The sequence below is a fragment of the Propithecus coquereli genome, unplaced genomic scaffold, assembly GCF_000956105.1.
Source record: "Propithecus coquereli isolate 6110/MARCELLA unplaced genomic scaffold, Pcoq_1.0 Scaffold118, whole genome shotgun sequence".
NCBI lineage: Eukaryota > Metazoa > Chordata > Mammalia > Primates > Indriidae > Propithecus > Propithecus coquereli.
In genome coordinates, this window is record NW_012135858.1 from 5,032,510 (window position 1) to 5,060,202 (window position 27,693).

Sequence of the window (27,693 nt, forward strand, 5' to 3'; positions counted from 1 at the left end):
TTTTTTATTTTTTAATCTTTTTTGCCAAAAACTAAGACACAAACACACATAGACCACTGCGCCTACACAGGGTCAGGATCATCAATGTCTTCGACCTCCGTACCTTGTCCCACCAGAAGGTATACACGGGCAATAGTACGCATGGAATTACCATCTCCTGTGATAACAGTACCTTCTTCTGGAATACTTTCCAAAGGACCTGGCTGAGGTTGTTTTACAGCTAACATTTTTTTTAGAAGTAGAAGGACACTCTAAAATAACTAAATACACAAACCAGTAACATAGTCATTTATCAAGTATTATGTACTATACATAATTGTGTTATATTTTTATACAATTGGCAGCGCAGATTTGTTTACACCAGTATCGACACAAACGTGAGTAACGTATTGCATTATTACGTTCTGATGGCTACAATGTCACCAGGCAATAGGAATTTTTCAGTTCCACTATAATCTTATGGGACCAGCATCGTATATGCAGTCCATTGTTGACCAAAATGTCATTAAGCACAGCATGACTCTGTGTGTGTGCATGTGTGTGTGTGTATATAAAATAAATGGCAGCAATGATACAAGGAATAAGAGGGAGAATTAGGAATATTTTGTTATTACAAGGTATTTGTATGATCTATGAAGCAGTATAGAGTTATCTGCAAGTGGACTTGGATTAACTGTGAATGTACAGTGCAAACTCTAGGGCAACCACTATAGAAAAACAAAAAAAGAAGTATAATTGATATGCTAAGAGAAGAAATGGAATCATAAAATTCTCAAAATCACAAAGAGCAGAAAAAGTGTAGAAAACAAAAACAAAGAACAAGGGCAACAAACAGAAAACATTAACAGGCATGGCAAACATTAATCATAAGTATTAATCCAACTATTAATATATCAATAATCACTTTAAATGTCAATGGACTAAATATACTAATTAAAATAGTGATTTTCAGAGTGGAACAAAAACAAGATGCAACTTGTTGTCTATAAGAAACCCACTCTAAATATAATGACAACATACATACATTAAAGAGATAGAGAAAGATATACTATGTTAATACCAATCAAAACAAAGCCAGAGTAGCTAATAATCATTTCAGACAGAGCATACTTCACAGTAAGGAAAGTTATCAGAGATAAAGAGGCACATTACATAATGATAAAAGAGTCAATATTTCAAGAAGACATAACAATCTCTGATGTGTATGTGCCTAATTCAGAGCAATAAACTATGTGAGGCAAAAACTGATAGAACTGCAAGGAAAAACAGATGAGTCCACTATTATAGTTGGAGACTTTTATATCCCACTTTCAGAAATGGACAGATCCAGCAAGCAGAAATCAGTAAGGACATACTTAAACTGAACAGTAGCAGTCAACTGATCTAATTGACATTTATAGAATACTGCATACAACAAGAGCAGAATACATATTTTCTCAAGCTCCTGGCACATTCACCACAACAGACTATCTTCTGGGTCATAAAAACACTGTAACAAATTTGAGAAACTTAAAAATATTGTGAACTAAATGAAAATGAAAATATAACTTATCAAAATTTATAGGATGCAGAGAAAGCGGTGCTTAGAAGAAAATTTATAGCACTCAATGCATATATTAGGAAGGAATAAAATCTAAAATCAGCAATTCAAGGTTTCATTTTAGGAAACTACAGAAAGAAAATTAAATCCAATGTAAGCAGATGAGAAGAAATGAATATTAGAGGAGAAATCAATGAAAGTGAAAATAGGAAATCAATACTAAAAAAAAGAAAAGAAAAAGAAACCAAAAGATGGTTCTTTGAAAAGACCAATAAAAGCAATAAGCCTCTAGCCAGGCTAAGACAAAAAGAGAGAAACTGAATGAAACGCAGGGTATAGGATGTTGATGGTGAGGGAGGATGTACGTGTGTATATGTGTGCGCATGCGTGAGGAGACTAGAGACACACAGGAACTCTAATTTCTGCTTAATTTTCTGTAATCCTAAAACTGCTCTAAAAAATAAAGCTTAGTATTTTTAAAAATGATATATATACACATTGATTGTAATTGTAAACAAAGACATTTGGGCAAAAAATGCATAGTCCCTCATGAAAATTATCAATTTAAATGAAATATATTAAAATTACAGTCTTTCAAATTTAGAACACAAAAATCCTTTTCCAAGCCTCTAATCTTCTAAATTTAAAAAATTATATTTCCATAATGAATAAAAGCTAGAAGGAAAAATATTCTATCTAAAATTTGATTATGTATCTTCCTAAAGACACAACTTTTACAATGCCATTCAGCTCAGAATCCCAGTGATATTACTTTGTTTTTTTTTTTTTTTGAGACAGAGTCTCACTTTGTTGCCCTGGCTAGAGTGAGTGCCGTGGCGTCAGCCTAGCTCACAGCAACCTCAGACTCCTGGGCTCAAGCGATCCTTCTGCCTCAGCCTCCCAAGTAGCAGGGACTACAGGCATGCGCCACCATGCACGGCTAATTTTTTCTATATATTTTTAACTGTCCAATTAATTTCTTTCTATTTTTGGTAGAGACGGGGTCTCGCTCTTGCTCAGGCTGGTCTCGAACTCCTGAGCTCAAACAATCCGCCAGCCTCGGCCTCCCAGAGTGCTAGGATTACAGGCATGAGCCACTGCGCCCGGCCTCCCAGTGATATTACTTTGAAAGAAACACCTGAACATCTGGGAAACATCTTCTAAAAAACCAATTATGAAATCTCATTGCTCACCACGATAATATAAGTTCTTTAATGGTCTTTAATGCATTGTGCTGTGATTTTACTCCAAGTCGCTGCAAATCTCTCTCTTTTCTTAATAGTGGGCATAAGTAAATGCACATAGGCTGAAGGGGAACTCTCCTTTCACTCAGACCTCTTTCATCTCTCCACCTCAGACTACCAAATGATTATTTTGCCTTTTCACAAAATACCTGGCATTACTTTAATGTCTAATATCTTTAGGGCTTGGAGGCTCCTCCTTCTCCATGGTTTAGTAACTACCCAGATACTGTTCTACCATTTCAGTCCCAGTACCCACACTTACAGTTTTGCCCAAGGATAGGAGATGGTTACAACTTCTGCACCATCTGAAGGGAAGATCTTTAGACCCAGCTGATCTGAATGTGGGTTGCCTTCAGGGCCTGGCCTTGTTCACTGTCCCGGTAATCATCCCTCTAATCACCTCAATCAGGGATCCAGAATGTGTTCTCCATAAATCTGATACAATCTGCTTCTATACTTGTGGTACTGTTTCCCCAGTACTTACTTACTGCAATGTGTGATGTCATTTCATGGAATTTGTGCTCAATTTTATTTCTTAATACACATTCAGTGGCATTTTTACAAGAAAATTATGTTCCTGGAATGTATCCTTGTCACCAAGAAGTTTTACTATATCAACAAAACAATGCTCATCATTTGTTCTGGATCTTTTCCAACTCTTTCCAATCAAAACATGTTTGCCCTGACAGAGCAAAAGGCCAATTATAATTTCTGTTTAATGGAGAGAATATCAAAGGTCATTCCACGGATAATGAGACTGAAGTTGGATGTTGGGCCAATATCTAGTTCATTCTTGCTGAACACCTAGTGGAATATACAGGTCCACTTGACATTGTTAAGTATAATTTTTTCTCTTTTCTAATGTAGACTTGACAATAGTCAGTGTTATCAGACTGAGAAGGAGCCAGCTTCAAGTGTACTAATGTGTACAGCAGTATCCACACACAGACAAGTACTTTCTCAGGGCTTAAGATCTTGAAAGCAGACACAAACAGTAGACTTCCCTTTCAGTGAGATTCCCTCCCTGCCTGACAGATTAACAAGTTACCCCAACTATCCTTTCCCCTGAACTCTCCTTTCTTTCAGTCCAGCAGGTGAGATGGTCTACTGATCTGTATTTGCAGGTGTAATGCAATGAGAAGGGGAAATGAACCTTCATTTCAAAACAAGAAACAAGAGTTGTGCTACCAGGAACCATTTAGTTGAGTTCAAAACTGACACAAATTAACTTCAGAATACTTATAGAACGGTATCTCAAGTTCCTTCATGTTCTAAAATTCTGAGATACTTAATGTCAACTGTATATCATATTATATAAAAGGGGTAATGAGAGATCAAATAAATAACTTATTAAAATGTAAACAAAGTTGTTTCCCTAAGAAGAAAAGCTTGGTTCCTGAAGTTAATGAAGTTACTGAACTACAAAAGGAATGAAAGAACATCTGGGTTGAGGTATCTGAAGTAAATGTGTTATAACTTAAAATAGGTAGTATTTTTCTCTGTATGTGGTACACAAATGACTAGTGTGTAGAATCGGTATAAATGAGGAAGAGCTGAGTATCTTGGGTCATCAAAGACTATGGTGCCTTCAAGATGCTTCTAACCTGGTGAGAACACCCCAATGTGCTGTGATTAAATTTAAAGTCCCCCAGAATACCAATATGGGTGACTATGGAGAATTGGTAGTGTAAGGCTGTGGTCCCCAACCCCCAGACCGGCACCAGTGGCCTATTAGGAGCTGGGATGCACAGCACGAAGCAAGTGACTGGCAAGGGAAGCTTTGTCTGTGTTTACAGCCGCTCCCCATCACTTGCATCGCAGCCTGAGCTCCGCCTCCTATCAGATCAGCGTTAGCATTAAGATTCTCGCAGGAGAGCGAACCCTACCGTAAATTGTGCATGCAAGGAATTTAGATGCACACTCCTTAGGAGAATCTAATGCCTAAAGATCTGAGGTGGAGCTGAGGCAGTGATGGGTAGTGGCTGCAAATACAGACTATCATTAGCAGAGAGGTTTGACTGCGCAGAGACCATAATAAATCAATTGCTTGCAGACTCATATCAAAACCTTATCAGTGAGTGGCAAGTGACAATGTAATAATAATAGAAATAAAATGCACAATAAATGTAATGTGTTTGAATCATCCTGAAACAACATTTCCCCCCACAACCCCCGGCTGTGGAAAAACTGTGTTCCATGAAACTGGTCCCTGGTGCCAAAAAAGGTTGGGGGCTGCTGCTGTAAGGGATAGGAATAAGAATGTTTATCCCATGTCCATACCAGACTGGAGTCATTCATTCCCAACTCCTCTCAGCATTTTTTGCCCTAAAATGACATAGTTGGTGAATAACAGAACTCATCTTTTAATTTCTAACTTGATGTTAGATGCCACACAACAGGTCTATCAGTTTTACTATGTGCATTAATAATTTTAGCCTTCTATTTGATTCTGTGTACAATTTTGAGACCTACAATGCTGATGTCTTAAAAATGTCATAGAGTATATGCTTTTATCTTCAACCATCAATTCATTCACTCTTATTTTATTTATTCAACAAATATTTAACTGCATACCTAACCACACCAGGTAGTAAAATCCAAAGAAAAAAAGGCCCTGCTCTTAATGAACTTTATAGCTTAGTGAGGCAACAAAGGGGAAACAATCACAGCTGAAGGTGGTCACTGCCACAATAAAGGTGACACAAGAGGGCTTCATATAAACAATTCCAAGAACAATGCTAAAAGAAGGCACGAAAAAGCTCCCAAAAGTAACCTTAGAGGCAAATTGTATTTTAACAAGTGGAGAATAAAAAGGGCTTCATGAATACGTGAGAAAATAACGCATAAGTCAAAGAATTGTAAGGAGCTTGTTATTATTGTAGCTTAAAGCATGAAAGGTTAGAGAAATTAGGGGGGGAAAAGTATATTGAGACTGCAGTTTGGGACTGTACTGGGTAATAACAATACTAAAGTGAATGAGATGGAGCTCCTGTTCCTGAGAAGCTTATAGTCTAAAGGAGGAAAAAGATCCTCAAATAGTTCATTTCAATAAGGTTGGTGTCATAATGGAAGAACACACAGGAAAATGTGGCTGGGCAGGCACAAAGAAGGGACTTATACAGGACAAAAAGATCTTAAAATTTTGTCCTATAGGCAAAAAAGAGTCACTGAAAAATTTTGAAATGGGTAGTAATCATAATAGCAGCAGTATGGATGATGGATTGGAAGGTATCAAGACTAAAGCAGTAGGAGATTCCTGCCAAAGCTCAGGAAATGTGATGAGCCTCAATTAGGAAACCCTCCTATGGCAATTATACAATTTTTTTTTTCCAAGCCAGGTAAATGGAGATTCTTTCAAATCATTAAAAGAAGAAAAGGTAAAATCTAGAGTGATATTTCCTGAAATTCCTTCTATTTAAGGGCTTAGCAAGAAATTATGTAAAAGAGATTTTAAGCCTTCCTTGAAAAAAGTCAATAATAACATGAATTTACAATTTAGCACCGATAACCTTTAGTCCAATAATAGGCATATAAGTGAGGAAATTGTGGAATATCAATACGATGGAATATTATATATATATTAAAAATGACAGACTATAAAAACCTGAGAAACAAAATATGAATAAACAGAATAGAAAATTTTATGTACAGTATGATATTCTATAGTATAGTATGTAGTATATGCTGACAGACTAAAAGAAAAAAATGAAAGTTAAAATAATTTTCTATTATTTTTATTCCATTTTTTACAATAATTGAATAAAATGAAATGAAAGAACCAACACAAAAATAATGGTTATTGTATTCAATGGGCCTGGTCCAGCTGAGTTACACCCAATTTTTGGTTCTTGGTTTCCAAGAATGGTTTTTACAAATGGTCCTGCTATCTAGCTCCACCATTATTAAAATACAAAACAACCAATACTTTGGCTTAAGAGGGATCCTTAAAATTCCTATCATGAACAGCTGTCCCCTTCCTAACTGATACAAGGTAAGAGCAAACTTAACAAGCTAAAGGGACTCAAAGTCAAAGAACACAGAGGAAACAAATCACACAAATAATTTTTGCATGTGTGTTTCTCTGGAATGCTTCAGAGAAAAGAAGCTCTAGAAAATGGTTCTACCACCAAAGGGCTTTTTAAAAGCCATTTTAAAACAATTTGGTCAATAAACATGTCACTTATTGAGCATATGACGAGCCAAGCACTTTACTCTGAAGACACAAAAGAAAACATACCTCCTGCCCTCAAGGAGCTGGCAGTCTAAAAGGAGAGAAAGAATGGTTACAAATAATTGCAACAGAGTATGGTGAGTCCTCTAACAGAGGTATGTATAAGACACTCTGATAAGCAAAGAAGAGAGGTAGAATGAGGTAGGATAAACTTCTCAAGGGAGTTGGGTCTTAAATGAGACACAGGAAAGGAAAGAAGACTTCAATAGCACATCCAAGGAAGTGTGCAATAAGGCAAATGTGGGTAATTTTCAGAGAGTGAAGGGAAGAGCAAAAAGAAATGAGATTAAAGGAGAAGGCAGGGAACAAATTACAAAGGACCCTACATTCATACTAGAGAATCTGACTATTACTGAATTCTATCAAATTGAAACTGCCATCAATTACAAGATGCACCAATACTACAGGAGAAAGAAAAAACTTTATACTTGGGTCTTAACATAAGTTTAATAGAACAGAATACTCTTGCATAAAGCTACACTACAAGGGGCTATACTCTCAGTATAAGATTAAAGAAATAAACTACGGCAGGGCGCGGTGGCTCACGCCTGTAATCCTAGCTCTCTGGGAGGCCGAGGCGGGCGGATTGTTTGAGCTCAGGAGTTCGAAACCAGCCTGAGCAAGAGCGAGACCCCGTCTCTACTAAAAATAGAAAGAAATTAATCGGACAACTAAAAATATATAGAAAAAATTAGCCGGGCATGGTGGCGCATGCCTGTAGTCCCAGCTACTCGGGAGGCTGAGGCAAGAGGATCGCTCAAGCCCAGGAGTTTGAGGTTGCTGTGAGCTAGGCTGATGCCACGGCACTCTAGCCCGGGCAACACAGTGAGACTCTGTCTCAAAAAAAAGAAATAAACTAGCATGCAGAAAAGAACTTTATATACTTCTTAACTTGCTCTTAGGTAGAAGGGGAGAAAAAAATCTCCTTCTGGGATTTAAATCCCAAGCAGGTCAATAGCCTGAATAAAGCTAATACTGTGGTTCAAAAACAAACAAATAAAACAAAACAAACAAGCAAAGACTAAAGTGGTCTCAGGTGGGCAGTGTCCTCCAATGCGTGGCAGAAACAAATGCAAAGTTCTCTTTAGAAGAACAAGATTTTGGTCCTGCACAACAGCAATTTAAGATGCAGTCTCATTTCAAAGATGAAAAAGGTGGATCTAAGAATCAATGAAAAAGTCTATGTTATAGTCAGTCTGAAATCTGATGATGTTTCAAAATTACTTGAGGAAATTTTAAAAAATACACACCACCAGGCTGTACACCAAGAGATTCTCAGATGGGCAGGTACACTTAAGGTAGGCCAGAAGTTGAGCCCTGGAATCTCTATTTTAATAAGCTACCCAATATTTTTTTTATACACCAGACAAGACACCAAGACATTAGTATCTGTCTGCAGAATCAGCTGAAAACTCCTACTGTAGACAATAAAGAACAGTATGATTTTAATCAAGAGCATAATTTGATTAGACTGACTATTTAGGAAAACTAATCCAGTGCAGACTAACTTTGTGGAGAGAAGATAGATTAGAAGAGCTAAGGATGAGAAATAAGAGGGAAGTAAATATAACAGAAGATTACTGAAATAATTTTAAGGCTAGAAATGGTGATCATTTAAACAGCAACAGTGGGAGGAAAACAGAGTATTAAGGAGACAGAATTAGACAGAATTTTATAAAAGCTAGATGAAGGTAGAGGAGTAGGATCTAATTCTGAAAAATTTCAGAAGTCTCATCTCTATTCCTAGGCATTAGGGCCACTGGGCCTTTAAAAGTAAATCTCATTTGGGTATGGAAATCTACCACCTTTTAGCTGTGTAATAAAGTGTAAGTGCTATACAAAATCCTATACTACATAAACATCAAATGTTACAAATGCTACTAAAACTCCAAATGATCTCCAAGTTCAGATGCAAACATAGAGAGATTTTATTCTTTAATGTTTAACATTTCTATTCATCAGTGGGTATGATCTGAAAAATTAAAATCTCTTTGGGCAAAAGATTTTCACTGGTTGATCAACTTAAAATTATAAACAGAAAACAATAAATTAACAAACTTACGCTGAATATGAATGAACTGTTTTGGCTGTTTAAACTCTCCTTTGTACAAGCGATTGTAATAGTTGACGTTGCTCTCTGCCTCAGGAACAGGAATGACCATGCTCTCTTTTTTTTCTCTAAACACTTGCTGTGCTGAAATAGCTCGCTGTAAATGATGTTCCTGGAAAATGTAAAGTAGGCAACATAAGTTGTTTTAATAATATTAATCAATGCATAATTCTATTTAAAAGTAATACTTTGTTTAATCATTACAAAGTGCTTTTAGAATCAATTATAAATAGTTTCTTCGCTGAAGACCTATAGAAATACTGCCATCACTCTCCATTAATACTCGTGGCTCATACTGATATCACCTTAGATTATTACAATTTTCATCAGTGGAATTTCAAAAGTAAGTATATACATACTCACAAACTAGAATTTAAAATTTCAATTACAAGAAAATTGATCCCTTGTTTGCTAAATTAATCGAGGTGTTTGCCATTACCAGATTAAGGAAAAACATGCAAACTATAGGAAATGAATTGTATCACAAATTTTAAGTATCTCTGCATTTATATACTTAAAACTTAGTAAAAAATTCTGAATAACTCAAAAAAAGATAAGATTATGTCCAACAAATTATATTACTATCAAGGCAGAAGCTATTTTTTAATAAAGGTTAAAAGTTCCCATAAAATACATCCAGGTTCTAATCACTTTTCATTATTTTCATGACTTATTGCAATAGCCTCCTAATGTTGTCCCTTGCCTCACAATGGCCCATTCCCAACAACAGAGCTTTAACTTTTGGAAGGTAAATTAGGTCATGTCACTATCCCAAAGGATCCACATCATATTCAGAGCAAAGGTTAAAATCACTTAATGAACTATGAGACCCTGTATCGTTCTGACCTCATCTACCTCTCCCATCCTTTACTCTAGCCACACTGCTTCTCCTTGCTGTTCCTAAATATCCAAATGGCCTTCTTTCTAAAGTCTCATTATAGCAGAGGGGCCTTCCATGACTTCCTTATCTAAAAGAGTACTCATCCTCCAGCACTCCTTCCCTGCTTTATTTTTCTCCATACTACTTTGCAACATCTGATCATCTGATGTACTGAAGACCTCATTTTTTATTCTCTTCCCCCAAGCATAAAGTAAGCTCTAAGAGAGCAAAGATTTTTGCTTCTTTTAATTTTGGTGCTTATTACAATGGCCAACACATAGAAGCTGCTTAATACTTATTAACTGAATAAATGAATACAATCTTTACTGGATTCCTACTATATGTGAGGCCACGCAATGTACCTACACATAAAGAAACTTAGGCATAAAGACATTTGGTAAGTTGTTCAAGGTCAAACAGCTCTAAGTGACAAAACAGAGATATGAATCCAGAATATATGTATGCAAAGCCAAAATTCTTAATTCTATAATATTATACCAAGATTTTCTTGAAGTTCTACAGAGTCTAAGAAATTAGAAGATCTTAATTTCATTCAAGCCTTTAGGGGATGTGGAAAGTTACTATGCAAAAAGAATCAGTGCAATGATCCAAAAAGAAATGTTTTCATGCAGCAGTATATAAATAAAATTAAACTGAAGGTCTACTGCATGCAGGAGCACACAGATTAGTTTGGTTAAAAGCAACACTTTAAAAGGAAGGTAGGATGATGGAAGAGGATACATACCAAATAACGATGACAAAAGAATTATATTAATTTCATGACCTTCTGCCATTCATTATTAGTAAATCAAGCAGAGAGGTACAGGATATAAAAACAAAAGAGAAAGAAAAGAAACACAATATGAGGAAGGGGGAAAACAAGCTTCTACACTATAGACAAGTGAACAGTAAATCGGGACAGCTACTTACTCTCACAAACAGCATCAAGTTTCATCAGATCCAAGCAAGTCATACCTGCTTACCCCCAAATAATCATCTATACTACATCACAGTCAGCATCTCTGTAGCATTTTGTCAGACTAATTTAAATCAAGAAAGCACAAGCATATTCAAGAAAAATGCCTTAAAATTTAAATGGAAGAATAGTTTAGGAATAACTAAGTAAAGTTTTTTTAAAAAGCATAAAATGTAGCATGAGAAGAAAGAGGGACTTGCCTACCAAAAATTACAAAAATTTATAAAGCCAAAGTAATAAAAAAGTATATCAGAAGAACAAATAGTTTATACTTATGTATTTTAAAAACACTATATAAAAATTACTATTGTATAACGAGCACTTTAAAAATCTTAATTTATTTAAACCTCATAACAACCTTGTGTGTTATGTAGCATTATTTCCATTTTACAAATGAAGACACTGAGGTACAGAGAGGTTAAGTGACTTACCCAAGATCATTTAGCTAATAAATAGTGGAGCCAAAATTGAAGCTCTTAACAAATAAACTATGCTGCCTCTCATAAATCAATGTAACAAAAGAGCTCTAAGACAGATCCATGTATGAATAGGAACTTAAGACAGGATAAAGATAGTACCACACAATGGACAAAGGCCAAACTGCTCAAGACATAAAGAAAAATCAAACGAAATGCAGCCTTATGCCCACATACAAATGGAAGTTCCAAGTAAATTACAGGCATAGCTAACTTTATTGTGCTTCACTGTGTGTGTGTGTGTGTGTGTGTGTGTGTGTGTGTGTGTTTGTGTTTAGAGTCAGGGCCTCATTCTGTTGCCCAGGATCAAGCGCAGTGGTGCGATCATAGCTTGTGGCAACCTCAAACTCTTTGGCTCAAGCAATCCTCTTCCCTCAGCCTCTCAAGTAGCTGAAACCATAGGCGTGCGTCACCATACCCAGTTAATTGTTTTAATTTTTTTTTGTAGGGATGGGATCTCTACATGTTGCCCAGGCTGGTCTCATACTCCTGGCCTCTGATTCTCTTGCTTTAGCCTCCCAAAGTTCTGGGATTACAGGCATGAGCCACCCCGCCCAGACCTGCTTCGCTTTATTGAACTTTATAGATACTGCGTATTTTTAAAAATTGAAGGTTTGTGGCAATCATATGTTGAGCAAATCTATCAGTGCCATTTTTCCAACAGGATATGCTCACTTCATATCTTTGTGTCATGTTTTGGTAATCCTCCCAATATTTCAAACTTTTCCATTATCATTATTATTATTATATCTGTTACGGTGATCTATGACCTTTTATGTTACTACTGTTATCATTACATAGGCCACGAATTGTGCCAAACTTAATTGATAAATGTTATGTGTGTTCTGACTGCTCCACCAACCAGCCATTCCCCATATCTCTCCATCTCCTCTGGAATCCCTATTCCTTGAGACACAACGATATTGAAACCAGGGCAATTAATAACCCTACAATGGTCTCTAAGTGTTCAAGTGAAAGGAACATCTCTCACTTTCAATCAAAAGCTAGAAATGATTAAGCTTAGTGAGGAAGGAAGCTGAGACAGGTTGAAAGCTATGTCTGTTGCACCAAACAGCCAAGTTTCCTTCAGTTCTTGAAGGAAATCGAAAGTGCTATACCAGTGAACACACGAAACAGTAAGAAAGTGATACAGCCTTATTGCTGATATGGAGAAAAGTTTTAGTAGTCTGGATAGAAGATCAAACCAGCCACAACATTCCCTTAAGTCAAAGCCTGATCCAGGGCAAGGCCCTAACTCTCTTTAACGTTGAGAAAGGTGAAGAAGCTGAAGAAGAAAAGTTAGAAGCTAGCGAAATTGGTTCATGAGATTGAAGAAGCTGTCTCCATAAAATAAAAGTGAAAGGTGAAGCAGCAAGTGCTGATGGAGAAGCTGCCGCAAGTTATCCAGAAGATTTAGCTAAGATAAGTGATGATGATGGCTGCCCTAAACAACAGATTTTCAATGTAGACAAAACAGCCTTATGTTGAAAGAAGATGCCATCTAGCACTTTCATAGGTAGAGAGAAGTCAATGCCTGGCTTCAAAGCTTCAAAGGACAGGCTGACTCTCTTATTAGGGGCTAAAGCAGCTGGTAACTTTACGTTGAAGCCAAGACTCTTTACCATTCCCCAAATCCTAGGGCCATTAAGAATTATGCTAAATCTACTCTGCCTGTGCTCTACACATGGAAGAACAAAGCCTGGATGACAGCACATATGTTCACAGCATGGTTTAATGAATATTTTAAGCCAACTTTTGAGACCTACTGCTCAGAAGAGATTCCTTTCAAATTATTACTGTTTATTGACAATGTACCTGGTCACTCAAGAGCTCTGATGGAGATATATAAAGAGATTAATGTTGTTTTTATGACTGCTAACACATCCATTCTGCCATTCATTGATCAAGGAGAAATTCCAACTTTCAAGTCTTTAAGAAATATATTTTGTAAGGCTATAGCTGCCATAGATAGGGATTCCTCTGATAGATCTGGGTAAAGTAAACTGAAAACTTTCTGGAGAGGATTCATCATTCTAGCTGCCACTAAGAACATTCATGATTCATGGGAGGAGATCAAAACGTCAACATTAACAGGAGTTTGGAAGAATTTGATTCCACTCCTCATGGATGACTTTGAGGTCTTCAAGACTTCAGTAGAGGAAGTAACTGCAGATGTAGTGGAAACAGCAAAAGCACTAGAATTAGAAGTGGAGTCAATTGCTGCAATTTCCTAAAACTTGAACAGATGAGTTCTTTCTTATAGATGAACAGATGAGTTGTTTCTTGAGATGGAATCTACTGCTGGTGAAAATGCTGTAAACAATGTTGAGATGACAACAAAGGATTTAGAATTTTACATAAACTTAATTGATAAAGCAGCATCAGGGTTTGAGAGGACTGACTCCAATTTTGAAAGAAGTTCTACTGTGGGAGAATGCTACCAAACAGCATTGCATGCTACGGATACATCTTTGAACAGAAGAGTCAACTGATGCAGCAAACTTCACTGCTGTCTTATTTTAAGAAACTGCCACAGCCATCCTAACCTTCAGCAATCACCACCCTGATCAGTCAGCAGCCATCAACACCAAGGCAAGACCTCCATCAGTAAAAAGATTACAACTGGCTGAAGGCTCAGATGATCTTTAGTAATTTTTAGCAACAAAGTTTTTTTTAACTGAATATGCAAAACGAGAGTATTTTTTAATTAAGGTATGTACATTTTTTAGACATAGTGCTGTTACACACTTAATAGACTATAGTATAGTGTAAACATAACTTTTATATGTACTAGGAAACCAAAAAATTCATGTGACTTGCTTTATTGCAATATTTGCTTTGTTGTGGTAGCCTGGAACCAAATCCACAGTATCTCCAAGGTATGTCTGTATATATCTAACCATGTAAGACAAAACTGTAAAGTTAACAGAAGAAAACAAAGGAAAATATCTTTCTGTTATAAGAGCAGAAAAGAACTTCTTAAAATTTCAAAAGCGCAAACAATAAGGCAAAAAATTGATGACATTTATTGTATTAAAAGACTTTTGTTCAACGAAGGACACCATGGACAAAGTTAATATATTTATTACAAAATGGCAGAAATTATGTTTAATGTCTAAAACCTATAGTGATTATTACCTAGTATAAAAAAACTCCTGCAAATCAACAAGGATAGCAACCCCAAAAGAAAAAAGAAAAAAACATAAACAAGCAATTTATAGACAAGAAAACCCCAAAAAACTAACAAGCACATGAAGAGATGCTCAAATTCTTTAGTAATCAGAGAAGTGCAAATTAAAATGAGATAATTTATACCTCTTAGGCTGGCAAAAATCAGAAGTTAAAGTAATGCCAAGTGTTGGCAAGGATGTGAGGACACAAATTCCCGCACACATGACTGTGAAAGCAGACTATTGCTACCATTCTAAAGAGCAATGTGACAATACTTATTCAAATTAAATCTGCATACTCTATGACCTGGCAATTCCTGTCTTGAATATACAATCCCAAGAAAATCTCACACAGGTTTATAAGTAGACATATTCACTGAAATGGTATCTATTGTGGAAGGAAGTTTGAAGCAATGTGGGTATCTATGACTGGGAAAGTAAAGAAGTAAACTGTGGTAGATGCTCACCATGAATAGTACATAGCAGTTGGTATCAACAGTCCAGATGTACATACAATATGATGGATCTTAAAAGCTGTGTTAAAGTGAAGAAAACTCATAAGAAACAGAGTCAGATATAACATGTAATTTACATAAATTAAAAATAAATGCATATAAAACAGTACACATTTTGCAAGAAGAGACACATTAAACACATTAGTTGGCTACCTGAGTGGGTAGAGAAGAGAATGGGAGTGGAAAGAGGGATAGAATAGAACAAATAAATGAAACCAGACAAGGGTCTTACGATTCCCTTTAAAATTGGGCTAGTTATAGTGTTAAAATTGGGGACTATAGTGTCAGAGATGAAACGAGATTAGCCACATGTTAATAAATGTAGAATATGAATACATGGGGGCTTGTTATATTATTTTCTCTACTTTTGTTTATGTTAGACAATTGAATAATAAAAATTAAAATACTGAGACAAGGGGAGGAGAGGAAAAGGGAAGGCCCTATAAAGACAAATGATAACAATGTACCATAAAACTGAGGCATATGAATAACTCTCTGCAAACTGAGTTTCCTACTTAAAAAAATAAAAACATCTCTATACAGTAACATTATATATTATAGAGTTTCCAAAGCATATTGAATTTAAAACTGAACAAGGATTGTTTACACATACACTCAATGTACCTCCAAAAACCACAGATCAGAAACACAACTCACTCATCAGTGGAAGCTTATAAATACCGGTAATGATTTTATAAATGTAAAATGACAAAAGATGGGAAGTAACCTAACAGGTTATTTAATCCCATGTTTTTCAAACTGCAAGTCACCACCCACTAATAAATCACAGTTAGCTATTTCTAAAATTAACAAAAAAAAAACCATAAAAAATTTCAGAAAGCACTGAAAGCAGAAAGGATAAATATTGTTTTACAAACATTTATTTCAGTCATATATGTGTGTAAAGTGTATCCTTTATTGTTGGTCACAGTGAAAACTTTTAAAAACTCTAATATATTCAAACTCCTCATTTGATGTGTGTTAATAAGATTTCACTGCCTGTAACAAAATTAAACAAATGGAGCCTTGAAGAGATTCGTAAACTCTTTAAAATAGTAACAGGAATTGCTATTCCTCCTACCTGCCACTCTCCACAAAATCCTGAACAATGAATCCCCTACTTCTCCTAGGTATACTGGCCTTCAAGTATACATTAAAATGTCACTTCTTTAGCAAACCTGACCATCCTAAGTAAAAAAAATTCCTTTTATCTGTTCTCAGAACCATATACCTTTCCAAGGTAAAGCTTCTCAGACTTGTAGGTTTATATTTGTTTTTGTAATCATGTGATTGATGCCTTCTTCCTCCACTGGAGTTCCAGGCAACCCTTGTCTGTTTTGCATCCACCACCCTATCCCGAATTCCTGGAACACAGTAAGCTCACAGTGTTTCTACATTATACTAGAGTAAAGAAAAGCAGGTTGCCCATCATCATCTATAGCTGCGGTCCCCAACCCCTGGGCCGCAGACCAGTACTGGTCCATGGCCTGTTAGGAAGCTGGCTGCACAGCAGGAGGTGAGCGGTGGATGGGCAAGCAAAGCTTCATCTGTATTTATAGCCGCTCCCCATCACTGGCATCACTGCACAAGCTCACCTCCTGTCAGATCAGCGGTGGCATTAGATTCTCACAGGAGGGGGAACCCTATTGTAAACTGCAATGCCAGCGATCTAGGTTGTGTGCTCCTTATGCAAATATAGATTATTGTTAGCAGAGAGGTTTGACTGCACAATAAATGTAATGTGCTTGAATCATCCTGAAATCATTCCCACTGTGGCTCCCAGTCCGTGGAAAAACTGTCTTCCATGAAACTGGTCCCTGGTGCCAAAAAGGTTGGGGACCACTGATCTATAAGATAAAGCCTCATTTTTTAAACTTGACAAACATGTCTCTTCTCAACTAGTCCAACCTATCATTTTAGCACCATACCTCTCTCAGGCATCCTTCTCTTGAATTACAACAAACTTCTTGCTATTGCCATATAATGGCATACTTTTTCATGCTTTTAACTCTTAAAATATTGGTCCTCTTTTGAATACAACTTCTACTTCCTATTTCTGATTTTATACTTATCTTCCCACTATGTCTGTCAACCTCATGAAAACCTCCAGCTTCTCCACCTTTTCCATTTTCTTTAATGTATCAAATGTCCTCATTCTTTACCCAGGTTTAGTATATGGCTGATGTACCCCATCATCTCTCCACTGCCCTCAATTCCCATGTCAATTTCATTCTACTTTTATAGTGATCAGTTTAGCTCAACAAATAGTTCAGGCCCTTAAGCACCATGGAGGCTTTCTAAGTGGACATTTACAAACCTTCAAAAGAAATAAATATTTGGCCTCTCAACACACAGAAGTGCACTACAGTAAAAAAAAGAATGGCTGAATACGCTCCAATGCATAAATTAAAAATTATTTATCAGCAGTCATCCTTTCAACACATTTTGGAGCATCTATTAGACACCAGATATTATCCTGTCACTGAGAATTGTAACAGTGAATGAGGGACAGTCTCTGCCGTTAAGGAAGAGAGTTATGAAAGTATGCAATCATGTCTGAACTTGATAAACAAGCATGCCTCTTCTCAACTGGTCAAACCACTCTTCTTGGGAGAATAGGGAAAGATGCCAAGAAAAGTAAAATCTCAACTGACACTTTTAGGATCAATAGGGATTTAGGAAGGCAAAAGAGAAAAACAAATAATAATCCTAGAGAAAACAGCATGTCCAATATGGACAAAGGCCCAGAGATGCTCAAAAAAGGGCAAATATTAATAGTTAAGGAAAAAGCTTAGATTTGTGTTTTCTCCCTTTCAGTGCCAGGTAGAACTATGTTTTTTGTTACAGGGTAGGCTTCCAAGTTGGAACACCAGTTTTCCCACACAACTATTACTATAAATTTAGTTAGAATCTATTGGTAGTAAAAACTTTTGAGCTAAGAAATTGTGAGGATCGCACACATGACAACACACAAACAACATCAAGAAACTAGGAAGCCAGCCACTGAATGAGTAATTATTTAAGCCCATACTTTCCTATTACCTTGTTAATATCTCACCTTGCTGGTCCCAGAAAGTGACAAAATACCCAGTGTCATCTTGCAGTTATGTGATGTTTTACAGTTCTCAGAGTACATCCACAATCATGTGCTTATTAGCTCCTCACAATCTTGGGACACACGGGTAGACATTTACCCCGTTTTGTAAATGAGACTCAAGAAACAAGTGATTTGCTCTTACTTAAGGTATAATTATATAAGAATCAAATTTAAGGACTCCGATTCTCGGGTTCTTTGACTTTTCCACCCTTACTAGAGAAGAGTGTTTGTAAAAGTAAAGATGAAAAATCATGTTCTTGTAATGCTGATGATCTATAGACATGAATAACAAGAAGAAACTGAGCTAACTGGCAGCGTATCTTTGATATGAAGAGATTCTTTTGATATGTATTTCACTTTCCCCCAAGTATGAAACATTTTTAGGTATTGTCCAATTATCAAAATACATCTTTAATAGATGAGGGCTTAATATTAATTTTATAAATGAGAAAATTTAAAAACAGATCATAGATGACTCTCTTCTCATTAACAAAGCAGGCCAATGACAAATCTGCAGCCAGAGATTAAAGAGCCAGACCATTGATATCCTCCCCCATTGTAACTTACTGACCAAATTTAGCTCGAAAATAAATCTCACCTATCATTTCTGTCACCAGATTATGAGACAGTCTTTCAATCCCCCAAATCAGAAGAAAACAAAATGATATGGTTCCTTGAGGACTGTGCTTCATATAATAACGATATCCAGCTGGAAACATACAGAATCCTAGAAGCAGGTACCAGAGTTTTGGTTTGTCTTTTGTGGGGAGAGGGGTAGGCAAGGATAATGTCAATTCCTTGTTACATGCTGCATTATACTTTGGTGGGTCACTTGGTTGTTAAAAATAACTAAAAATCATGCTCTACTTGATTTTCTTTCCTTTAAAAAGGTATCCCTTTGATCCACACACTCTACTTACAGTATTCATCCAAAGAAAACAAATGGGCAACAATGATTATATAAAAATGTTCATCATGGCATTGTTTATAAGACTCCGCCCCACCAAAAAAAAAAAAAAAAGAGAGCCTAAATTGTCAATAAAATAGGGGATTACTTATATAAATCATGGTATATACGTAAGATCGAACTCTTTCTTAGAAAACAGTAAAAAAACATCATGTAGAGCTCTACTTACCTGAAAAACTTACTTGGATATTAAGTATAAAGTAAAATAACATGAGTCTAAATACATATGTATGTAGAGAAAAGAGCCTGAAAGAATAGAATATACCATAAGATGCTAACTATTTAGGTGATTCTTATTGCCTTCTGTGTGCCTTTTTTATCTTCTGAATTTTCTGTAGTAAATCTGTATTATTATTGTAAATTTTAAAAATGTTATAAAGGCTGGGTGTGGTGGCTCACACCTGTAATCCCAGTATTTTGGGAGGCCAAGATTGGAGGATCCCTTGAGCCCAGGAATTTGACATTGCAAGTGAACTATGATGATGTCACTGCACTCTAGTCCTGGCAACACAGCGAGACTCTGTCTCAAAAAAAGTTTTAAAAATAATACATTTTTGGCCAGGCATGGTGGCTCACGCCTGTAATCCTAGCAATTTGGGAGGCCGAGGTAGAGGGATTGCTTGAGCCCAGCAGTTCAAGACCAGCCTAAGCAACAAAGCAAGACCCCATCTCTATACAAAATAGAAAAATTACCCAAGTGTGGTGGTGCGCACCTGTAGTCCCAGCTACTCGGGCAGCTGACACAGGGAGGATCACTTGACCCCAGGAGTTTTGAGGTTGCAGTGAGCTATAATGATGCCACTGCATTCTAACCTGGCAACAGAGTGAGACCCTGTCTCATTAAAAAAAAAAGGGGGGGGGCATTTTAAATGAAGGCACTCTTCACTAAGAAAAACAAAATTCCTTCTTATGGCTACTTTGACATTCCAAAATATCCTTCTAAAACCTACTACAATTACACTTAGGCATTTTTTGCATGTTTTCATAAAGATATTACAAATTCTCTTTACTTTATATTTTCACTAGTAAAACAGGAAATTATATGGTAAACCATCAAAGCAGACTAAGGGAAAAAACCTAAATGAATAGGTTTACGTCTTTTAGTCATACACAATAAGCACCAAGAAAAATTTGTTTTTCCTTTTGCAGATGAGTAAACTAAGGTTCTACGGCCACACTGGTAGAAATTAACAAGGCTAAAATTTGAATCCTTACTTGTCTGGCTTGTTCCCATTTTACCAAACCTATGCTTTCAGAATCCGTCCATTGAATTAGACTACATACACAAACAAAGATCATTCACTGGTATTTAAAGAGTTCACATGCAAAACTTCCAACTAAAGATAGCTGACTGAATGTCTATATTAATTTACTCCACCTCCCTATTAAACTTAATAGTAAAGGACTAAAAAACTTACACAGCCACAATGACAAGAAAGAAATGAGGAGTCATCAGCACAAGGAGAGTGCAGCAAAATTCTGGGAAACTAAAATCAAAAGGAAGAGTGGAGAGGGTAAAAAACTGAGCACATTTGTCCCACAGAAAACCAAGATTGTGGGGACTTAGAAATGCTAGAAAGAGCCAGAATGAGAAAAGCCCTTCCTTGCCTATTCCTCAAAAGCCAATCTACACAGACAGAAGAGGATGCCACTGAACTAGGAATGTAGTGAACCACCCCAAATCTACAAAAATGAACAGAAGAAAATGTAATAAATGTATTCAATTATTTAAAAAGCAGAAGATAAGATTCAACTGTATCTCTGCTGATGAACTCCCCTCACTCTGGGACTAGAGAGGGAAGAAAACTTTAAAAAAAAAAATGCTCCGAACTTAAATAAAAGCAGCATCTGGGGATATAAAAAATCACCTTGAATCATAAACTCAAAAAATAAGAACACAAGGTTGGCAGTGGGGGAGGAGACTCAGAAATGTGAAGACTTGATTAAACTCAGGAAACGAAAACGAAAAAGGAAAAGGAAAAGAAAAAATTACCTCAGAGACGAAGACTAAAATTATTAGAAGTGTGATGAAAAATATACTAAAAAAAAAACCCAGTAAGTGTGCTGCATTAAGTTGGTCAAATAACCAGCTGAATGAAAATGAGATAAAAAGAGAAGTAAAATGAGTAAGAAAAAAGGTGGTAGGTAGAATGTAAAATAGGCAAGGAAGGAATGTCATTCATATAATCAGAGTCCCTAAAGAAAACAAAACAATGCAACAGAACAAATGTTTAAAACTATATTCCAAGAAAACCTGGGAATAAAAGATGAAATTATACACCAAAGAAGCCCATCAGGGAGCAAGACGGAGGCACAGTAAGCCCCAGACCTCATCTCCCCACGTACACGCTGACTTCAGAATACATAGTCCAAAAGCCTTAAGAAATCCAGAAACAAGTTCAGAAGTTGTAGTACTCCAGGCAAGCTCAGTCATATTGAAATGGGTAAGAAAAGCCATTTCAATCATGGTAGTCTTTCTGTGAAGCCAGCACACATCGGCACAATTGGGAACAAAAGCACAACTCATGGCTTCTCCCTCAGGAGAAGAGTGGAATGTATGTCAAATATACATTCTGCATTTAGGGGGTCTGCCTGAAGGACTGATAGACTTTGGATACCTGGGGTCCACTGAGAACTTTTGAGAGATCAGCAGCTTTTTGCAGCACTGTAGAAAGAAGCTGGCACAATTTGGTATGTTGAGGAAAAAGTGCCCCGTTAACAGCTTCTCCTTTTGGAAGGAAATGGATGAGTGGAACATGCACCCAACATTCCCACCATCTGGTGGAGTGCCCAAGGGACTGATTCTGCCTTGCCTGACTTTGAGTACTGACTCACACAACATACTGTGGATATCTGGGAGCTGCAGCGAATGAAAGAGCTCAGCATCTTGTTGCAGCAACAGAGAACCTGCAGTACCACAAAACAGATACCAAACGGAACAAGATTACAAGCACCTGAAAAAGAAAGCAAATCTCTCTAACCAGGAAAGCACACATGTACAAGAAAGATGCATCTCCAGAAAAAATTTGAGAGGCCCTCAGAATCTCTAGCTGGGCTGATTGGTGAAGGTGTTCCCACATAGAAAAAACTAGTTTGTAAAGACTGGGAGAGGTACCTGTTTTTTCAAGTGTACAAATCACAGCAAAAAAATAGGAAAACACACAAGGAAGCAGGGAAACATGGTCCAATAAAGGAAGAAAATAAATCTCCAGAAAACAATCCTAAACCAACAGGAATGCATGAATTATCTAACAAAGAATGCAAAATAATTGTCTTAAAGAAGATCAAGGCACCACAAGAGAACACCAACAGACAAGTAGATGAAATCAGGAATACCATGCACGTGCAAGATGACAATAACCAAAAAGACAGAAATTTTTTAAAAGATCCAATAGGATTTCTAAAGCTGAAGAATAAGTGAATTGGAAACTTCATTACAGAGGTTCAAGAGAAGATTTAATCAAGCAGAACAGAGAATCAGCAAACTCAAAGATCATTTGGTCATTTGAAATCGACTGAGTCAGAGGAACATAAAACAGAAAAGGATGAAGAAAAGTGAAGAAAGCATAAAGGACTTATGGGACATAATCAAGTGGATCAACATACACGTTATAGGAGTTTAAGAAGGAAGTTAGAGAGAGAAAAGGGCAGAGCTTATTTAAAGAAATAATGGCCAAAAACTTCCCAAATTTGATAAAGGAAATAGACATTCAAATTCAAGAAGCTGGAAGAACCTCAACTGTGATGAACTCAAAGATACCCACACTGAGATAAAAATTAAACTGTCAAATGTCAAAAACAAACTGAATCCTGAAAGCAAGAGAAAAACAACTAGTAATGTAAAAGGAGATCCTGTAAGATTATTGGATTTCTCCGAAGAAACATTACAGGTCCGAAAAGAGTAGGATAATATAGTCAAAGGGCTGAGAGAAAAAGCTGCCAAACGAGAGTAATATATCTGGCAAAATGTCCTTCAAAAATGAAAGACCTTCCCAGATAAATAAAAACTGAGGGAGTTCATCACAATTGAACCTGTCTTACAAAAAGTGCTAAAGGGAGTCCTTTAAGTTGAAACAAAAGGATGATAGACAACAAGAAAGCATACAAAAATATAAAGCTTAGGTAAAGGTAAATATATAGACAAACACAGAATCCTATAATACTGTAGCGATGGTGTGCAAATCATTTTTAATTCTGGTATACAACTAAAAGACAAACACATTTTAAAAAATAACTATAAAACCTTGTTAATCCTTACAAAGTATAAAAAAATATAATTTTGACATTCCTAACAAAGTGGTAGTATGGAGAAGTAGTTTTAGTATGACTGAAATTAAACTGTAAGTTTTTAGACTGTTACAACTGTAAGATGTTTTATGTAATCCCCATGATAATTACACAAGAAATACCTATAGAAGTTGTACAAAATTATTTTTAAAAATGAAAATATGTCAGTACACAAAAAAATAAATGAAACACAGAGAAAGGCAGCAAGAGAGGAAAAAGAGGAACAAGTCAACTACAAGACATACAAAAAACAAATAACAAAATGACAATACTAAATCTTTCCCTATCAGTAATCACTTTGAATGTAAATGGGATTAAACTTCCCAATCAAAAGACTTAAAGTAGATGAGATTAAAAAATAAAACCAAAAAAACTCCAACCACATGCCATCTTTAAGAGACTCACTTTAGACATAAGAGGATATATATAGGCTGAAATAAAAATATGGAAAAAGATATTTTATATAAGTAGTAACCAAAAGAAAGCAGGGATGTCCATACTTCTATCAGACAAAATAGACTTTAAGTCAAAAACCACCAAGAGACAAAGAAAGGCATTACATAATGACAAATCAGTTAGTTCACCAGAAAGCTATAACAATTACAAAGAGACATGCACCAAACACATCCAATTACACGAAGTAAATGTGGACAGAACTGAAGAGGCATAGACAGTAACACAATGATATTAATAGCAGATTTCAATACCACACTATCAATAATGATCAACCAGACAGAAGAAGAATGAAAACAGAGGACTTGAACATTATAGAACAACTGGATCTAACAGACATATACAGAATACTCCAACCAACACAGCAGAATATACATTCTTCTCAAGCGCAAATGGAACATTCTCTAGGATAGAACACATGTTAAGCCACCAAAAAGGTATTAATAAAAATTTAAGATTGAAATCATATCATGTATTTTTTCTGACCACACAATAGAATGAAAATAGAAATCAACAGTAAAAGAAAACTAGAAATTCACAAATATGTGAAAATTAAACAACACTCTTGAACAGCCAATAGGTCAAAGAAATCACAGGGAAATTAGAAAATGTCTTGAGGAAAATGAAAACAGAACATATCAAAACTTACAGATGCAGCAAAAGCAGTGCTAAGAGGATAGTTTATAGTGGTAAATGCCTACATAAACAAGAAAAAGAAATTCAAATCAACAACCTAACTATACACCTCAAGGAACTAGAACAGAAAGAACAAACTAAACACAAAGATGGACGGAAACAACAAAGATTAGAGTAGAAATAAATGAAATAGAAAAACAGGAGGAAAAAAAGGAACAAAACTAAGAGTTGGATTTTTCTTTGAAAAGATTAACAAAATTGATAAACCCTTGTCTGGACTAAGAAAAAAAAAAAGAAAAGACTTAAAAAGAATCAGAAAAGAAAGACACTACCATTGATGCCATGAAATAAAAAGGATCATAAGAGATTAGTATGAATAATTATATACCAACAAATTAGATAACCTAGAAAAATGGATAAATTTCAAGAAACATACAACTTACCAAGACTGAATCATGAAAAATAACAAATCTGAACAGACTTCTAACCAGTGAGGAGACTGATCAGTAATCAAAAACCTCCCAAAAAAGAAAAGCCCAAGACCATATGGCTTCACTGGAGAATTCTACTAAATATAAAGAATGAACACCAATCCTTCTAAAACTTTTCCAAAAAACTGAAGAGGAAAGAACACTTCAAACCTCATTTTATGAGACCAGCCTTACCCTGATACTAAAATCAAAGATACTGTAAGAAAACTACAGACTAATTACAGACTATTCCAGTGAATAGTGATGCAAAAATTCTCAAGAAAATACTAGTAAACCATATTCAACAACATATTAAAAGGATTATACACCATAACCAAGTAGGATACACTCTTGCAATGCAAGGTTGGTTTTACATACAAAAACCAATCACTGTAATACATTACATTAACAGAACAAAGGACAAAAATCACATGATAATCTCAATTGATGCAGAAAAAGCATTTGACAAAATTCAACAACTTTTCATGATAAAAACACTCAAAAAATAGGAATAGAAGGAAATTACCTCAACATAAATAATAAAAGGCCATATATGAAAAGCCCACAGCTAACATCACACTCAAAAAACTGAAAGTTTTCCTTCTGAGATCGGGAACAAGGCAAATGAGCTCACTCTCACCACCTCTATTCAGTATAGTACTGGAAAAAGAAATGCATCTAAATTTGAAAGGAAAAAATAAAATTATCTCTGTTCACAGACGGCATGTAGAAAACCCTAAAGATTTCACAAAAAAAAAAAAACCTGTCACAACTAATAAATGAATTCAGCAAAGATGCAGGGTATAAGATGAACACAAAAATCAATTGCCTTTTTTAAACACTAATAATGAATAATCTGAAAACAAAATTAAGAAAATCCTATTACAATAGCAACAAAAAGAATGAAATACTTAAGAATAAACTTAACCACAGAGGCAAAAGACTTGTACACTGAAAACTATAACTCATTGCTGAAAGAAATTAAAAATGACACAAATAAATAGAAAGTCAACCCATGTTCATGGGTTGGAAGACTTAATATTGTTAAAATGTCCACACTACCCAAAGCAATCTCAGATTCAGTGCAATCTCTATCAAAATCCCAATGGCATTTTTTGAAGATATACAAAAAAGTATTCTAATAGTTATATGGCATCTTGAATGTCTACAAATGGCCAAAACAATCTTAAGAAAGAAAATCAAAGCTGGAGGTCTCAAATTTCCTGATTCAAAGCATATTGCAAAGTAACAGCAATCTAACAGTATGGTACTGGCATAAAACACAGACATACATAGGCCAACAGAACAGACCAGAGAACCCAGAGATAAACCATCACATACATGGTCAAATGATCTTCAATAATGGTGCCGATGCTACACAATGAGGCAAGGATAGTTTCTTCAACAAATGGTGCTGGGAAAACTGAATGTCCACATGCAAAATAATAAAGTTCCCCAGAGTTAACTCAAAATGGATTAAAGACCTAAACATAAGGCCTGAAACTATAAAATTCCCAGGAGAAAACACAGGGAGAAAGATTCATGACAATGGATTTGACAACAATTTCTTGAATATGACAGCAAAAGCACAGGTAACAAAAGCAAAAACAGACAAATGAGACCACATCAAATTTTAAAACTTCTACAGAACAAAGGTAACAATCAACAGAGTGAATAGGCAACCTACAGCATTGGGAAAAAAAATTACAAACCATATATGTGACAAGGGGCTAATATCCACAATACATAAAGAACTAAAACTCAAGAAAAACAACAACAACAAAAAAAAACCCTCAATTGAAAAATGAGCAAAGGATCTGAATAGCCATTTCTCTAAAAAAGTTATATAATGGCCAACAAGCATACAAAAAGATGCTCAACATCACAACACGGGAAAATGCACAGGGAAATGCAAATCAAAACCTCAGTGAAATCTCACCTCCCACTATCAAACAAACAGAAAATTACCCATGTTGGCAAGGATGTGGACAAAGTAGCGCTCTTGTACACTGTTAGTAGGAAATGTAATATGGTGCAGCTGCTATGGAAAACAGTACAGAAGTTCCTCAAAAAATTAAAAATAGAACTACCATATGATCCAGCAACCTCACTTATAGGTATATGTCCAAAAAGAATTTGAAAACAGGATCTTAAAGAGATATGTGCACACTCATGTCCACGGCAGCATTATTCACATAGTCAAGATGTGGAAGCAACCCAAAGGTCCGTGGACTGATGAATGGATAAAGGAAATGTGGTATATGCATACCATGGAATATTATTCAGCCTTCAAAAAGAACGAAATCCTGTCTACAGGATCCTGAGTACAACATGGATGAATCTTGAGCGCATTATGGTAAGCAACATAAGTCATCCAAAAAAGACAAATACTGTACAATGCCATTGATGAGCGATCTAAAGTAATCAAACTCATAGAAACAAACAGAATGGTGGCTTTCAGGTCCTGGTGGGCGGTAATAGAGAGTTGTTATTCAATGATACAGAGTTTCAGCTTTGCAAGATGAAAAAGTTCTAGAGACCTGTTGTACAACAATGTACATATAGTTAACATCACTGTACTGTATATTTAAAAACGATTAAGATGGCAAATTTTGTTTTGTAGTGTGTGTTTTTTAGCCCC

General features: G+C 35.9%; 1 protein-coding gene across 1 annotated transcript in view; it reads right to left on the reverse strand.

The window, feature by feature from the left end:
- Window positions 1-27,693, reverse strand: part of EPC2 (enhancer of polycomb homolog 2 (Drosophila)) — a 128,541-nt gene that overhangs the window by 72,768 nt on the left and 28,080 nt on the right. The window contains exon 2 of the mRNA XM_012659457.1: window positions 9,078-9,237. Within this exon, the coding sequence (XP_012514911.1) occupies window positions 9,078-9,237 (160 nt within the window). The remainder of the gene's footprint in view (window positions 1-9,077; window positions 9,238-27,693) is intronic.